This window comes from Bos mutus, chromosome 25, assembly GCF_027580195.1.
Source record: "Bos mutus isolate GX-2022 chromosome 25, NWIPB_WYAK_1.1, whole genome shotgun sequence".
NCBI classification, from domain to species: Eukaryota; Metazoa; Chordata; class Mammalia; order Artiodactyla; family Bovidae; genus Bos; species Bos mutus.
The window spans coordinates 1124964-1140183 of record NC_091641.1 but is presented as its reverse complement, the minus strand read 5'-3'; the positions used below and the strand labels follow the sequence as shown (position 1 = coordinate 1140183).

Sequence of the window (15220 nt, the reverse complement as noted above, 5' to 3'; positions counted from 1 at the left end):
CCCGCCGGGCAGTGCGGACGAAAGGAGACAGCGGCGCTGGAATTCTACACAGGCAGGGCTGCGGACACCTAAGGAAACGCAATCGCCGCGCTCCATGGGGCGGGGCTCCGCGAGGACCTCATCGTGAAGAGATACTTGGGGAAGCTGAGGCGGTGGATACACAAGGGACGTTGTATCGCGACGGAGGGCCTAGTGAGTGTTTCCCTTCTCTTCTCTAGGACCTTGGTAACGGCTGGGGGCCAGGGATCGGACGTCTGCGTTGGCCCAGAAGGCGATCTGAACAGCCGAACTGGGACAGGTTCGGGCCTCTGGACCCGAAGGTCGAAGTGAGTTCCCGAGACTAGGCGGCGTCTTGCTGGGTCCGCGGAGGGCATGGGAAATTTGGGGGTTCCCTTGCTTCTAGGCTTCCCCGCCCTTACTTTTCGCGCATTTCCCTCCTCGTCTAGAACGTTTGTTGTCTAAATATTGCTTTTCCTTGTAATCCCGGTTCAGATGCCGTAGTCTCCCTGAGCCTTTTTACAACCCGGGTTGTAGCGTCTTCACTGAGCTTCTTCCGAACGCCTTTCTGCTCGCCGCCCCTCCCGAGCGCTACCACTTTTCTAACACCGCCCCACATCTCGTTCTTCCTGACCAGGTTGCTTCTTAGCTGTTACCTCCCATGGGAGGCCTCCACTGACTCCCAAGCTGGGCCAGGCCCTCCACTCTCCGTGGGTCTTAGCAGAGTGGTCATTCCCTTGTCTTTGTCCACCCAGCCCGTGCTCCTTGGGACAGGGACCAGATTCCATTCGTCTCTAGCTTCAGAGCAGGGGAGACAAGTGTAGAGACCTCAGATTTGGGAGTCAGGAGCCCCTGGTGAGTCAAACTCTGCCGGTTCCCAGCTCTGTGCAACCCTGAGTTTGATCTTCTGTAAGGTTGTTGCTGAGAATTCACGATGGGGCGAAGAGGGCGGGGCTTCGTAAACATATCAGGAGGGAGGAACTGAATGAGCGTGGGAAAGGAGTCTGCTCTGCTTAAAGCTAATTAACATGAGTTCTCTTTTAGTGTATTTAAAAAAATATTTTGAAAGTATTTATTTGACTGCACCGGGTCTTTGTTGAGGCATGTAAACTCTTAATTGCGGCATGTGGGAACTAGTTCCCTGACCAGGGATGGGACCCAGGCCCCCTGCATTGGGAGCTCAGAGTCTTAGCAGCTGGACTACCAGGGAAGTCCCACCCTGAGTTCTCTTTGCTAGCTATGAAATGCCTTGCGGTTTGAAAAATGACTTGCTATGTAGATCTGGGCTGGTCTTTTCTTTGGGCTTTACATGACTTCCTTTATATAGTATGTTTGTTGGGTTTAAAAGAGACCTTGGCAATCCAGTTAATACACTGTCCTCACCTTATAGACAAGATTGAGGACCATAAAGGGAATGTGACCTCTCCAAAGTCATAGCTGGACAAGAATCCTAACTGAAGAGACCTGAGATCTTTCTATTATACTCTTGGGAAGCAGACCCTAAGGTACTTTGGTTTCACTCTTTTTCCTTTTTAAACACTCATCTTTGCTCTCCCAGTCAGTCTCCCTCACACTGTGTTAGAATTCCCTTTCCACTTTGCATTTCCTTGCTAGAATATCACCTTCTCAGGGACAGTGTGTGTCTTATTCTTTGTATGATAATAGCAAAACCCTACTAAGCAAACATTAAATACCAGGCACATTACATATAATCAAGGCCTCACATGGCCCCATAAGTAGATTCTCTCCGTTACACAGATGAGGAAACAGACTTACGGATATTAACGTGCACCAGAGTTGTGGCTTGTGAAGTCCTCTGGGGATCTTGAGGCTCAGAAACCAATTCATTTTAATTTTTTTCCCCCACAGATTTTTGCAGACTATCTTCTGGGAAAAAATGCCTAAAGTCAAAAGAAGCCGGAAAGCTCCCCCAGATGGGTGGGAGTTGATTGAGCCAACACTGGATGAATTAGATCAAAAAATGAGAGAAGGTGAGTTGGAGAGTTTCTGTCTGGGTGGGCTGTGTCCCACAGATAAATGGGAAGAGACAAGCTGCACCACCAAGGCTGCCTGACACTGACATGTTTTGTTTGCTTTTTAACTGATAGGAATACCATAAATGCCAGAAAGTAAGATAATACAAATGAGAAGGTCCTCAAAAATGTTTTTGAGTATATAAGACCTTTAGGGAGTATAAATCAAATAGTCTACTTAGAATTATTTACAGTCAGTCAGTTCAGTCGCTCAGTCATGTCTGCGTCCCCTTCTCCTCCTGCCCCCAATCCCTCCCAGCAGCAGAGTCTTTTCCAATGAGTCAGCTCTTCACATGAGGTGGCCAAAGTACTGGAGTTTCAGCTTTAGCATCATTCCTTCCAAAGAAATCCCAGGGCTGATCTTCAGAATGGATTGGTTGGATCTCCTTGCAGTCCAAGGGACTCTCAAGAGTCTTCTCCAACACCACAGTTCAAAAGCATCAATTCTTTGGCGTTCAGCCTTCTTCACAGTCCAACTCTCACATCCATACATGACCACAGGAAAAACCATAGCCTTGACTAGACGAACCTTTGTTGGCAAAGTAATGTCTCTGCTTTGGAATATGCTATCTAGGTTGGTCATAACTTTTCTTCCAAGGAGTAAGCGTCTTTTAATTTCATGGCTGCAGTCACCATCTGTAGTGATTTTGGAGCCCAGAAAAATAAAGTCTGACACTGTTTCCCCATCTATTTCCCATGAAGTGATGGGACCAGATGCCATGATCGTAGTTTTCTGAATCAACAGTTGAGCTTTAAGCCAACTTTTTCACTCTCCTCTGTCACTTTCATCAAAAAGTATATTTAAAATCATACAAAATATATTTACTTGGAAAATCCTGTTCTTTTCACTCCAAATTTTCTGAAATGTTTTTATTTGGATTTTTCTTGTGGGTTTGCATCATCATCACTTTATCTTTGCATCATCCACCAGTTGTCCAGAATGCAGTCTTCACCTCCCCCTAAGTGTTATGTGATCTTGCACTTGGTGTATCAGTGTAGTGTGCAGTTTTGGGAAATTTAACCTGAAGCCACAAGCGTTGTTGGCCCTGTTGTTGTTCAGTCCCTAAGTCGTGTCCTACTTTGTGACCCCATGGACTGCAGCACACTGGGCTTCACTATCTCCTGGAGTTTGCTCAAATTCATGTCCGTTGAGTCGGTGATGCCATCCGACCGTCTCATCCTCCGCCATCCTCTTCTGTTGGCCCTGTCACAGTGTTAACTACTTACTGAATTGCTTTTTAAAGCAATCTTTTTTTCTTAAAGGTTTTTGGTAATTAATGCTTGTTATTCTGAAGTTATCCCTTCAGCAATAATTAGCAAGTGGATGTTAACTTTGCTTCCTTTTTTTGAAGCTGAGTATATCAGGTAACTTCTATTAACTACCCAGAACTTGCAATAATCAAGGTCATTTGGGGCTGATTTTTTCCTCCAAACAGATCTTTATTCAACATAAAGGAATTTAAAGAGATTGCTGTGATAGAAGAGGTAATTTGTGAGTCCTTGGAAATAAACCTCTTCTTTTTTTTAAATTTTTAAATTTTATTTTATTTTTAAACTTTACAATAGTGTATTAGTTTTGCCAAATATCGAAATGAATCCGCCACAGGTATACCTGTGTTCCCCATCCTGAACCCTCCTCCCTCCTCCCTCCCCATACCCTCCCTCTGCGTCGTCCCAGTGCACCAGCCCCAAGCATCCAGTATCGTGCATCGAACCTGGACTGGCGACTCGTTTCATACATGATATTATACATGTTTCAATGCCATTCTCCCAAATCTCCCCACCCTCTCCCTCTCCCACAGAATCCATAAGACTGATCTATACATCAGTGTCTCTTTTGCTGTCTCGTACACAGGGTTATTGTTACCGTCTTTCTAAAGAAAATAAACCTCTTTTTAAGGGATGACTTCTTGAAGGGAGAGCATTTAGATAGATAAGATGTTCTTTACTGTCAAAAGTGTTCTTTTTCTTTAACCATCTAGTTCTTCTTGGCTTTCCCATTTTTAATATGCAGGTTTTAAGCCCCAGTTTCCTGTTGCTTTCACTTCCACTATAAAGAAAAAGAGTGGCTGGCAGGTGGTGGCAGAGCTGATGCAGTGTTGGGGACAGCAGCAAGCTCTGGGGTGGGCAGAAGCTGCTGCCCACCCAGGCCCTTTCTGCCACGTCAGATGCAGCCTCAGCTTTTCCAGATTTGCTGCTTTTTTTCACCCCCAAGATGAGCAAGAAATCAGGTTTTCTATGTGAACTCTTCCAATTTAACATTCAAACCTAAAAAAAAGCATCTGTGGGGGAACCAAAGCCTGCCTCCAGGCCGGCAGGGCTGCCAGCCTCCAGTTTGTTGCCTTCAACTCACGTTTGCCTTTGGGATTTGCAGCCACACTCTGGGCCGCCGAGGACCAGAGCTAGTGGCACCGCTGGCCTTTCCCTCTGACTGAGCTGTTCTATAGAAGAGCTCACACTTGTTGAAGCAGTTGGCACTGTTACCTTAGAAAGCAAAGTTGCTGTTTTCTCTTTTAGTTTGTCCCTGTATTTCCTAAGCTCAGCACAACTGCCCAGCTCTTTGTATATCTCCTAGCTTACTACTCAAGTTTTTGTACAGCCACTATTACCCTAGAAGTTCCTAGACAAACAGAGCCTGATTATAGGGACTGAGGAACAGAGAGGGGTGTGGTGGGGGGTTTATGTGTGACTGAGAAGTATAGGCACTATTTCTGTGGACTGTAACCAGGACTTGTAAATAACTTTGCTTTTACAAGTACTTTGAACTAGTTGAAAGTCTAATAATGAACATGTATTTAGACTTTTTAAGAGTGGCACTTTAAAAGAATTGTTGCTCAGGTTCTGGAGTTAATAGGCCATTTGGGGCATTAACTAAGAGGCAGAAACCTGAGTCTACCCTGAGCCACGAGGGCCCTACCCCTGGCCTCTTCATACCTTCCCAGGGGCAGGACTCCACATTGCCCACTGCAGGCTGCCTTCCACTGTGTGTGTGGACCTGTCCAAAATGATATCCAAGAATGTTCACACGACCTTGTGAAAACAGGTCCAAAGAGAAATGCTGTGATTAAAACCTTAAGAAATGATTCTAAGCACAGGAGCTTCTCTGGTGGCTTAGTGGTAAAGAATCTGCCTGCAATGCAGATGTGGGTTCCACCCCTGGGTCAGGAAGATCCTCTTGGAGGAGGCCATGGCAACCCACTCCAGTATTCTTGCCTGGAGAATCCCATGGACAGAGGACCTTGGTGGGCTACAGTCTATGCGGTCTCAGAGTTTGACATGACTGAGCAATTAAACACCACCACCAAAGCGTGGGAAGGTTCCAATTCCAGGACAGCCAGGCCTGAGGTGCTCCGTGGTCCCCACCGCCACCTCCCTATCATCCCATCCGGCTACATGGCTTTCCACACTAGACTCACCACCCCCTTCCATGTTTCTTTCTTCTCTGTGGCCGTTACCCTGCACCACCAGGGGCTGGTCTGCCTCCTCCTCCCCAGACCTTGGCTCTGTGGTCTGTCTTGTTCACTGCTGTACACTGGGTACCCAGAGCATGCTCTCACCCACAGCAGACAAGTGGTGTTGCCGAATCCTCGTACCTGCCTTTGGCTTAGATCACAGAATCCTGTTTGTTGAGCTGAGTTATAAATCCCCGGTGATATGACAATACTATATCCTGTGCAGACTAACCCTAGTTTCCAAAACAAAGCAAACACCCGTGTTTTCTCCACAGCTGAGACAGAACCTCACGAAGGAAAGAGGAAAGTGGAATCTCTGTGGCCCATCTTCAGGATCCATCACCAGAAAACCCGCTACATCTTTGACCTCTTCTACAAGCGGAAAGCCATAAGCAGAGGTAACTGGCCGAATGTTCTCTTGGCCTTTCCAGCTTGAGTGGCATCCGATTTAAATAATTCTTGAAACCTCAGCAAGTATCATGATGTTTGCTGTTTCCAAAAAATGAAAAGGGGCCAGTGTTGACTCAACACTTTTTCTCAGGGTGGGCAGTGATGGGCTGCGGGCCGGAGAGCTTTGTTACACTGTGGTCTGATGGCCTTTCCCCGTCTTTTTGCAGAACTGTATGAGTACTGTATTAAAGAAGGCTATGCAGATAAAAACTTGATTGCAAAATGGAAAAAGCAGGGGTATGAGAACCTGTGCTGCCTGCGGTGCATTCAGACTCGGGACACCAATTTTGGGACAAACTGCATCTGCCGGGTCCCCAAAAGCAAGCTGGAAGTGGTAAGGCCACCGCCCCCCTCCTGTCTGACAACTGAGTGTGATGCTAGCATAAGCAGTTCAGCTGACCACAACAGGTTTTATGTTCTGTCCTATGGCTGGGTGTTCTGCTGGCCCTCCCTGTGAGAGGGAGCCCCTCTGGTCAGGGATCCATGCCAGGCAAGTTACTGGTTCCTACCCTCACACAGGAAATGCGGGTGATGACCCCCACCCCAGCGTGGCTGGGAGGCTAAGCCAGGGGAGGGTGGGCCAGGCAGTAGGGGTTCATCCCTCTTTTTTCCCGGCCTCCTGTTGCTCCCAGTGACACTTTAACTTGAGCCTCACTGCATTTTGCGCCAGAACTCTTGGAGCGGCTAGGGAACGGTGCTGGGGTGCAGTGGTGAGCTCCGTGCGCAGGCGCCCCTGAAGGGGAGTGGCAGCAGGCGCAGAGGAGGGTCACTGGGCCGTTAGCGGCCTGTGAGTACAGCCCCTCAGCTGCCCATGAGTGAGGTCAGGCCAGATGCCCTCTTTCTCACAGTCCCTTCAGGCTGCAGCACTGGTTAGCTTCTGTGGAGAGCCTCGCCTCTGGCCCACGGGCTTCAGCTCAGCAGGCAGGTCTGTCCCCGAGTCCTCTGGAAGCTCAGGATGGGCGTGCGGAGCAGCGGAGGGCAAGCACAGTCTGCCCTCCGAGGAGGCTCTGTGCAGGTCTGGGGGGGCGGGCGCGGGGCAGAGCTGCAGGAGCCCCACGGTCCACTGCCCAGAACAGGTTTAGTTGAGTTTCACCACTGGATCCTGTTTCCTTAGACCAGTTTTGCTTCTCCAGAAAAGAGGGAAACGGAGAATAAACCCCTTTTCTGTACTGGGCAGGCCCTCGGCCGGACACTAGAGCACACACCTGGGCCGGGGTACAACTGTCCTGCCGCCATACAGATTCAAGGACACCCTGTTCTCCCCACACCCCTATTAGAAAGTTCCCAGCCCAGAGGAGACCGTGAGGCCCCTGGCACTGAGCCCCGAGAGCAGCAGCACAGTTGCCTCCAGCTCATTGAAGGGTGTGTCATGCTTGCTTCACAGAATAACAGGAATCACTCAGAGATTTTTTTTTCCTTTTTGGGGGCAAGTATGTACACTGAGTTTGTATAAGTTAAATCCTCATAGAAATTTAACTGTCAACAGCAGCTGTTCTCATCGTCACAAGGGAGCTGAATTTTCCCCATCCCACACCATCATGGAGGGTTTCTGAGGAGGGTCCAAGGGGAGTGGGTGTCCCATGGTCACGCCTCCCTCTGGGGGGCTCGTGCATGTGGGCGCAGGGTCTCAGGTCCTCTGTCCGCAGGGTCCGTGGGGAGTGGGTGTCCCGCGGCCACACTTCCCTTGGGGGGCCCCCGTATGTTGGCACAGGGTCGCAGGGGTCCTCTGTCCACAGGGCCGGATCATCGAGTGCACACACTGTGGCTGCCGGGGCTGCTCTGGCTGAGCATCAGGCCCCAACCTCCACCCACCCCGGACTCTGGGCTGCGCAGGACTCTGCCCGTCACGCCACCCTTCCTGGGAGCAGCTCTTCCTCAGAGTGGTCCCCAGGCCCGACTAGGAGCATGGTCTCTCTGTGGGAAGGTTTTGGTGTTCATCAGCTGTGATTTGTAGAAATAAAAAAAACTAAAGCTTTTGGGCTTTGCGTCCCTTCTTAGAGCCAGTGGTCTGGCACCCAGGGGACATCACCAGGCCCCGGAGACTAGTCGCCCTTAGGACTCGATCCCGACTCCTCATCTGTGTTATGTGACCTGGAGCAAACTCACCCTCCTCGTTGTCACCCGCAGATGGGGATGGCCTGAGATGACAGACCAAGGCGGCCCACGCTGCTCTGGCGCTTGCCATGACCTTGTTGGGCACCTGGGCCAGCAGTTGTCCTCAGGCTGATGCCTGAGCTGGAGCCCTGACCCTGGACTTGCCCTCGTGCTTGCAGCTGCCCCAGCACGCTCAGTGTCTTTCACGTGAAGGGGACTCAGGGTTCCCACAGAGCCCCATGAAGGCTGTGCACGTTGTTCCGGCTCTGCTGGGGGTCCCCTAGGACCTCCTCCTCACCTGCCCCCAGGGCCTTTGTCCATATCAGCCTCAGTGCTGGTGTCCTGGTCTCCTTTTGGTTTTGTCTGGAACTTCTGCCACGGGTGGGGGGTTTCCTCCGCTGGCATCCCTTTCAGCCACTGCTTGTAATAAGCCCGGAAGCCATCAATCTTCTCCAAGTAGGTGTTTTTCCCTTTGTACTGTAATTGGAAAAGCATGGAGTTCAGAGGGGCCACAATGAGACTCACTGCCTGCTACCTACAGCAGACCCCAAACCGCGGCAGGTGGCTCAGGCCTCAGGGAAGCTGTTCTTGCTTCCAGTTAGTCAAAAGGAAAAGGGCAGAGAAGCTGATCAACACAGAGTAGAGACTTCCTTTAAGTCTGTGCTGCTGAGCCCCTCTAGCCAGCGATGGCACCCCAGCCCCCCAAAGCTAGACTCGCCAGGTGCCACTGCTCTGCCCCCACTGCTGAGCACCTCCTGCTTGGCGCAGGCACTGCCACCCTCCCGACTGTCACCTCTGCACTGCTGCAAGGGTCTCAGGAAAGGTGGGACAGAGAAAAGGAAACAAGACATGCCAGGTAGATACCAAGAGAAAGTTGACACAGGAGCACATAGATAAAAAGACAAAGATGCATGAAATAAACACTGCTACCACATGATGATAAATGAGTTGATTCAAAAGGTTGAGCAATTGTGAGCTGTATCTGATAGAGCCTGAAAGTTCCTGCAGCAAAAATTTGACGACACAAGCTCCACATCATGAGTGAATACAATAAGGTTTAGGCCTGTGGTAATTGGTGACTCTTGGTTGAACCTGAGAAGACCCCTAGTGGGTCTTCCACGGAGGACTTTGCAATATGGAAGGACTAGAAGACACTTGCAATATGGAACCAACAAAAGCCTAGTCTATGGAGTATGTAAAGCACTCTAAGCAATCAATAAAACAAACCATCGGACGGTCAAAGATGCCCAGCCCCGCCCTCTGCCTGGTACACTCTCCATGGCCGTCGCACTAATTCTTACTAAGCCTTCTTTTCAGTGGCACTCAGTGTCCTTCCTGCACAGCCGTCCCTGACCCCAGCCCCATGGCTTGGTGTGTCCTGGCTGACTTGCTCCCTACCCATCAGGCCACAGAGCCTGACGAGGTAGACCTCAAAACCAGAACCCCAGAGCCTGACACCTTCGGAACAGCAAGGAGACAAGTGGCCGCTACAGAACATTCTGTCACCACCCTCCTGCCATCCCCATTCATTCAACAACAGTCTGTGCCAGGCACCCGACGACGGGCAGGGACCCGGGACCCCGGTGAGCAAGACAGACAGTCCCGTCCTCTAGGGGTGTTCACTCTCCTTACAGTGAGGGTCACACATGAGTCCGTGTGAGTCCGTGTGAGTACGGGCCGTGAAACAGGATGAAGAGGAGCCGTGATGTAAGGAGGGGGCAGCGGGGCCCTGCTGAGGAAGAGCCACCTCAGCTGGGACCAACGGGATGAGAAGGAAGCAGGAACGTGAAAAGCAGGGGAGCCTGCTGGGAAGACGAGAACCCTGAGGCATGGAAGAGGCTGGTGTTATCTAGAAGTGACCACAGGCCAGGGGTTGACAGGGTACCAAGGGGAGAGCGGCCTGACGGAAGATGAGTCACGTGGACAAGGAGCGGCCAGCTATGGTCTGAGGAGTGTAGGATCCTCCCCAAGGGAAGCCGTGGACAGTTTAAAGCAAGAGGATGCCAACCCCAGGAGGTCAGCATGAGGGTCGGGTGGACGTGAGGGTGACGCTGGCCAGGGAGACGATGGGCACGTCAGAGCCAGGTGCACTCACCCGGTCAAAGCTGGGTGGGTACTGGGCCGCGAACTCCAGCTGGCGGATGACCACTTCATTCACGGGGACTCTGTTCCGCCTCATGTCCTTCAGGATGTCAATGAGATAGGCGTAGTCCAGCTTCTTGACAGCCGCGTTGATGAGGGTGCTGTAGATGTAGGTGTTGGGGCTCATCTGGGACTCCTGCAACATTCAGCGAGAGGATGGCGGTGGTTGGGAGAGTGCGGCCCTGTGGGGCGTCATACTTGGGGAGCCACCCTGCTGCCCAGGCCTGCTCTGCAGACCAGCCCCCAGGGGAGAGAAGGGCAGGCAGGACCTCGCAGCAGCAACAGGCTGTACTCCCCACTCCACACGCTCCATCCCAAGCAGCTGGAGGCCCTGCCCTCTCAGCCCGGAAGAACTTGGAGACAGAGCAGAGGGTTGTTCTGAGATCAACACACTCAGGCAGTAAACCATGGGCAGGAGATGCCTCCTGGGGGTTCACTGCACACCTGTCCCCCGAAAATTCTGGCCCTCCCTGCTTCCATCACGGCCTCCATGCCCCTAGAGGGTTGGCTCCCCTCAATCACCCCACGGCCACACTTCAGTGAGAACACCCCTGGCTCAGTGTTCGTGTCTGCGGCCCCTCACCAGGGTCTTCTTTCTCCCAAACTGGACTAATGACCCTTCTCACTGGAAGCTCGAGACCCCACTCTCCCTACCCTGCTCCCCCGCAGCTTACCCTGAGGACAGAGGCCTGGGGGGTTCGGGAGGCCCCCACACCCCCAACCCTCGCTCCCGGGGCCTGCGTGGGCGGGGCCCACTCACCCTCATGTCTGAGAGCAGCCGCAGGCCATCATCTGGCCTGCGACACCCGATGGCCAGGCTGCAAAACGTCTGCAGGTTGGGGACAATGCCCCTCTTTGCCAGGACGGGCAGCAGGGCCTGTGGGGACAGAGGCAGCGTCACTGTGAACTGTAACCCACCAGCCCAGTAAGAGCCTTCTCTGGTGAAGCCCGCGGCTGGATGCTGGAGATGCCAGGGCATGGCTCTGCTCCAAGGCCTCGCGGCTCCCCCTGCTGACCACCCTGGGCGCCGGCCTCGGCCCAGCACTCAAGGCTGGGGGTCCTGCCCAGCACCTCACTGCTCGGCTCCCCGGATTCAACTGCTCTGCGAGGACACCCTGCCTGCCAGCCTGCCGGTCCCCAACAGGCCATCTCTCCTCCGGATCCTCCATGTTCCTGCCCCTCCTGCTCCTTGACCAGCCACCATCCACACTGCGCTCAGGACTTGGACGTGGCTCGAGCACCAGGGGCCTCGGGATGGCGGTCCTGTGGTCCAGGGCTGGAGACAAAGCCGACAACAGTGTGTGCAGTGCAGGCCGAGGGAGCCCCGGGCAGGAGGAGAGGAAGAGGATGCCTGCTCAGGCCGGCGGGGTCAGGGCGGGTCCGGGGAGGGGCTCGAGAGAAAGCTGTGATGGGCACAGAGGGCCTGAAGGCAGAGGCTGCTCTGTCATCTTTGATGCTCGTAAGAGCCCAGGTCAGAGCTCCTGGCAAAAAGGGCAGCACACAGAAACACGTATGAACAGACAAAATACCGTGAGGACCCTGGTGTCCCCGTGTGTGAAATGGGTAAAGCCCCGGGCGGCAGAGCTTCCTGGTGTGGTCAGTAAAGACACAGATGATGCAAAACTCTCAGGACAGCATCAAGCAAAGTGAGTGTGACAATGGATGATGTCATTGAGGCTGGCGGGGGGAGGATGCGGGGGCTGAAGGGTGGGGACACTCAGGAACCACCAGCCTCTCAGGCCACACGTCCCCGAATGCTGCGTCAGTGCGAGGACTTGTTTGGGGTCTGCCCCCATCACTGGGGGCCCCCCTGGGAGGGCTGGCGGTATGGCTGGTCCACCACTCGATTCCCAGTTGTCACCCAAGCCCAGGCCTGGAACAGGGGCTCTGGGCACTCTGCCCACCTCGGGTGAGAATGACTGACACGCCTGCAGGAGAGAGTCCAGGGAAGAAGGAGAGGAAGGAGCCCTGTGCCTCCTTATCCCCGAGCCCCTCACCTTTGCCCCCTCCAGGTCGCCCAGCTTGCTCTTCTTCTTCATCAGCGTGTTGAAGAAGGTCAGGTCGGGCTCCACCCCGTGCGCATCCAAGACGCTCAGCAGCGAGGACTCTGCGGAGCTCCCTGGCTCCACCACCTCCGCCAGCAGCGTGAGGGTTTTGATGTCAGGGCGAAGCCCATGCTCCGCCATCTTGCCGAGGAAGCCCTCCAGGCCCCCCATCAAGGCCAGTCTGTCGGCAGGGGTGCTCACGGTCCCAAAGGAGACCACAGCCAAGGGGGCCGCCCCCGGGGTCAGGAGGTTGGCCTCCAGCCCCCAGGGAGGCGGCTCCAGGGCCACAGAGGTGAGAGCCACCGGGTGGTCAGGCTCTGCCTTGGTCTCCATCCCAGACTGGGCCTGCTTGGGGGCTCTGGCCTCCTCAGGCTCCTGAGGCCCCTCAAGTGCCTGAGAAGGTTCCAGAAACAGCTGCCTCTCCAGGGCCTCCACGTGCAGCTTGGCTGACAGGCTGCAGTCTGCCCCGACCTGGGCTCTCCTCCTGGTCCGCCGCCCCCCGGCCGGGGGCTGGAGCAGGGCTGTCTCCTCCCTGGGCCTCAGGAGCACCGCTGAGGCCACCACTGGGTCCCCCAGCCCGCAGTCCCGAGCTGCCGCCAACAGCAAGTTGTAGCCATGCCGGCTCGGCTGGAGCCCCAGACTCAGCATCTGCCTCCATACCTGCCGAGGAGAGGCAGACCTCAGCCCCCAGCCCCTTCTCCGACGAGCCTTCAGCAGAGCAGGCATTCGGGCAGCAACCAGTGGGCAAATGGGGCATGGGAAAGACTCCAGGCTCTGGGCAAATGAGGACCCAGGAAACTGAGAGCCCCAGGACCCTACACAGGCACCCTCCTCCCCTCCTTCATATGTGTTAGTCGCTCAGTCATGTCTCACTCTTTGGAACCCCATGGGCTGTAGCCCGCCAGGTTCCTCTGATTCTCCAGGCAAGAATACTGGAGTGAATAGTCATTCCCTCCTCTAGGGGATCTTCCCAGCCCAGGGATCACACCCGTGTCTCTTGTGTCTCCTGCAGTGGCAGGTAGATCACTAGCCCACTTCGCTTCCCCAAACTGTGTCCCACTTCTACCCCTCTGCTTCTCCCAGCCCTTCTCCCTACTCCCCGGGGAGGAACGGCCAGAGAGGCCAGGTTCTGGAGGAGTCCAGGCCAACTTAAGGGTTGGCTTCAGTTGCACTTTCTGAGTGCCTGCTGTGCACCCATCTGTAAAACTCCGGGAACAGTGTGCTCTGGGAAGGCCAAAAGATCACAAATATAAAAACACCCAGCACAGGGCAGGAGTGGGTGCTCAAGAAGTGCACCCAGCATCATCATTCGCCCCCAGCACAGGCACAGGGTGGCGGGGCGAGCAGCGCAGCAGGTGACAGGAAGCAGAGCTGGGGGACGGACCTGCAGGGCATATCGGAAGCCAGTCTTCTTGTCTTGGATGCAGCCCATGAGCAGGTAACTGAAGGTCTCCTCTGTGACCACGTGCCCTTTCTGGATGATTTCCTGGGGGAAGGAACGAAGCGGGCCTGCTGAGACTCTGCAGGTGAATCGAGGCCCAGACTCAGGCCCACTGGGTCTGGCTCAGGACCAACAGACACCCCACGGCAGGGCCAGGGCTGCATATCCTCAGCAGTGGGGCCCGAATCCGGCATGGGCCAGCTCAGCACCAGCCTCGGAGCAGAGCTCCCCGGGGCCTGCACTCCCACTTTCCCAGGCCTGTCTTCCGGGCTCTGCTCCTATCACTCCTGTGCAGCCCTTCCACGAAGATCTGCCCAGTAGCCACTCAACCCGTGCACATGAGGCTTTGGAACTGACCAGAGCTGGCTTCATGTCCCGGCTTCACCGCTAGCCTGCTGTACAAATGTGGGAAGCATTAAGCACCCATCTCAGTTTCCTCATCGGTTAAACGCCCATCTCAGTTTCCTCATCGGTGAAGCAGGGGCCACAGGACTTGCCTCGTAAGATCTTTGGAACGATGCCCCGGCGGGCACCGATTCCTCTTCAGCGCTATGCATCTCACCAGCGAGTGCCCTCAGCAGGACACAGCACACGGCAGCACACACGACCCCCCCCCCGCCACCCTCACAGGGCGGGGGCCTTCCTGTCCCACCCAGGACTCTGACCACAGGGACTCCTCGGTGAGTCCCAGAGGCCGACAGGGGGCCTGTCTCATCAGCATCTGAACCTTCCCACACGAGGAACACAGAGGGCAAAGCCTTAGCCCGGCCTCGCAGGACTCACTCTGAGTGGGGAGCAGGAAGGAAGGGATGGCCCCACCTTAAACACATCCAGGCACATCCTGAGGTCCGCGCACAGGGCGGCCATCTTCAGCAGGGCATGGTACGTTTTCAAGTTGAGTTGGAAGTTTCTGGCCTGAAGCTGCTGCCGTAGCTTCAGGGCGCTCTGCAGTGCGGAGTCCTTCCAGGGGGACTCGGCGCACACGTTGAACAGGGCTGTGTAGGTGGCGTCTGAGGGCTCCAGGTCCCGCTTCTTCATCTGAGGAGACAGGGAGAAACTTGGAGGTGGCTCTGGGGTCAGCTGGATGCATGGGACATGGGGATAGGAGGCTAGAGAGGACTCTGCTAAGAGGCAGAGCCGACTGACACACAGAGCTGGGCTCTCCAAACCCGACTCAACCTGAGGGGCCCTGAGAGCTGGCCTTGCTCCCCAGAGGCACCAAACAAGAAAGCATCCTCCCCAAGGCACTCAGCAGCCCACCCTGGGCCTGAAGTGCTCTTACGGCAGGCCGCTGTAACTGTTCCTGCCCTCTGGCCGCCCAGGTTGCCCTAACTGTTAAGATCTGTGGGATAGATCTGATCTGGGAAAGGGCAGGAGGGGTAATCAAACCCCAGCTCCAATGTTTAGTAACTGAGGGGTTGTGGGCAATCAGCTTGTCATTGGAAAAACGGGGGTGATACGGTCACACTGGAAGGCCGTTACCAAGGAGACCGTCTTGGGAGAGTGGCCCCTGGAGCGGCAGCCGGGAGCACAGCCCTGCAGCACATCTCAGGCCTCCCCAGCCTT

The 15220-nt window shown here is 54.4% G+C and overlaps 2 protein-coding genes across 11 annotated transcripts in view; one reads left to right on the top strand and one right to left on the bottom strand.

Moving 5' to 3' along the window:
• The first annotated feature begins 26 nt into the window (after positions 1–26).
• Positions 27–7908, top strand: BUD31 (BUD31 homolog). Of its 6 annotated transcripts, none has more exons than XM_070362883.1 (7): positions 27–192; positions 753–852; positions 1388–1502; positions 1867–1988; positions 5758–5880; positions 6100–6266; positions 7669–7908. In XM_070362883.1, exons 4-7 carry the CDS (start codon positions 1895–1897, stop codon positions 7717–7719), a joined length of 435 nt encoding a protein of 144 aa, XP_070218984.1. In that variant the 5' UTR covers positions 27–192; positions 753–852; positions 1388–1502; positions 1867–1894; the 3' UTR covers positions 7720–7908. The 6 variants fall into 6 exon arrangements, with proteins under 6 accessions (XP_070218984.1, XP_070218983.1, XP_014332895.1 ...); XM_070362882.1 differs by having other exon boundaries at positions 27–326; XM_014477409.2 differs by lacking the exon at positions 753–852.
• PTCD1 (pentatricopeptide repeat domain 1) overlaps positions 7335–15220 on the bottom strand; it is a 12074-nt gene continuing 4188 nt past the window's right edge. For all 5 annotated transcript variants that reach the window (XM_070362875.1, XM_070362874.1, XM_070362876.1 and 2 more), the window contains 6 exons: positions 14474–14692; positions 13598–13699; positions 12166–12873; positions 10929–11045; positions 10122–10304; positions 7335–8503 (listed from right to left, as the gene is read on the bottom strand). In XM_070362875.1, coding sequence (XP_070218976.1) covers positions 8321–8503; positions 10122–10304; positions 10929–11045; positions 12166–12873; positions 13598–13699; positions 14474–14692 — 1512 coding nt within the window. In that variant the 3' untranslated portion in view covers positions 7335–8320. The remainder of the gene's footprint in view (positions 8504–10121; positions 10305–10928; positions 11046–12165; positions 12874–13597; positions 13700–14473; positions 14693–15220) is intronic.

Coding starts and splice junctions, on each gene's coding strand:
- BUD31 (XM_005893119.2), top strand. CDS start 1,895: ATGCCTAAAGTCAAAAGAAGCCGGAAAGCTCCCCCAGATGGGTGGGAG. Junction 5,881..6,099: donor GCGGAAAGCCATAAGCAGAG/GTAACTGGCCGA, acceptor GTCTTTTTGCAG/AACTGTATGAGTACTGTATT. Junction 6,267..7,668: donor CCAAAAGCAAGCTGGAAGTG/GTAAGGCCACCG, acceptor CTCTGTCCACAG/GGCCGGATCATCGAGTGCAC.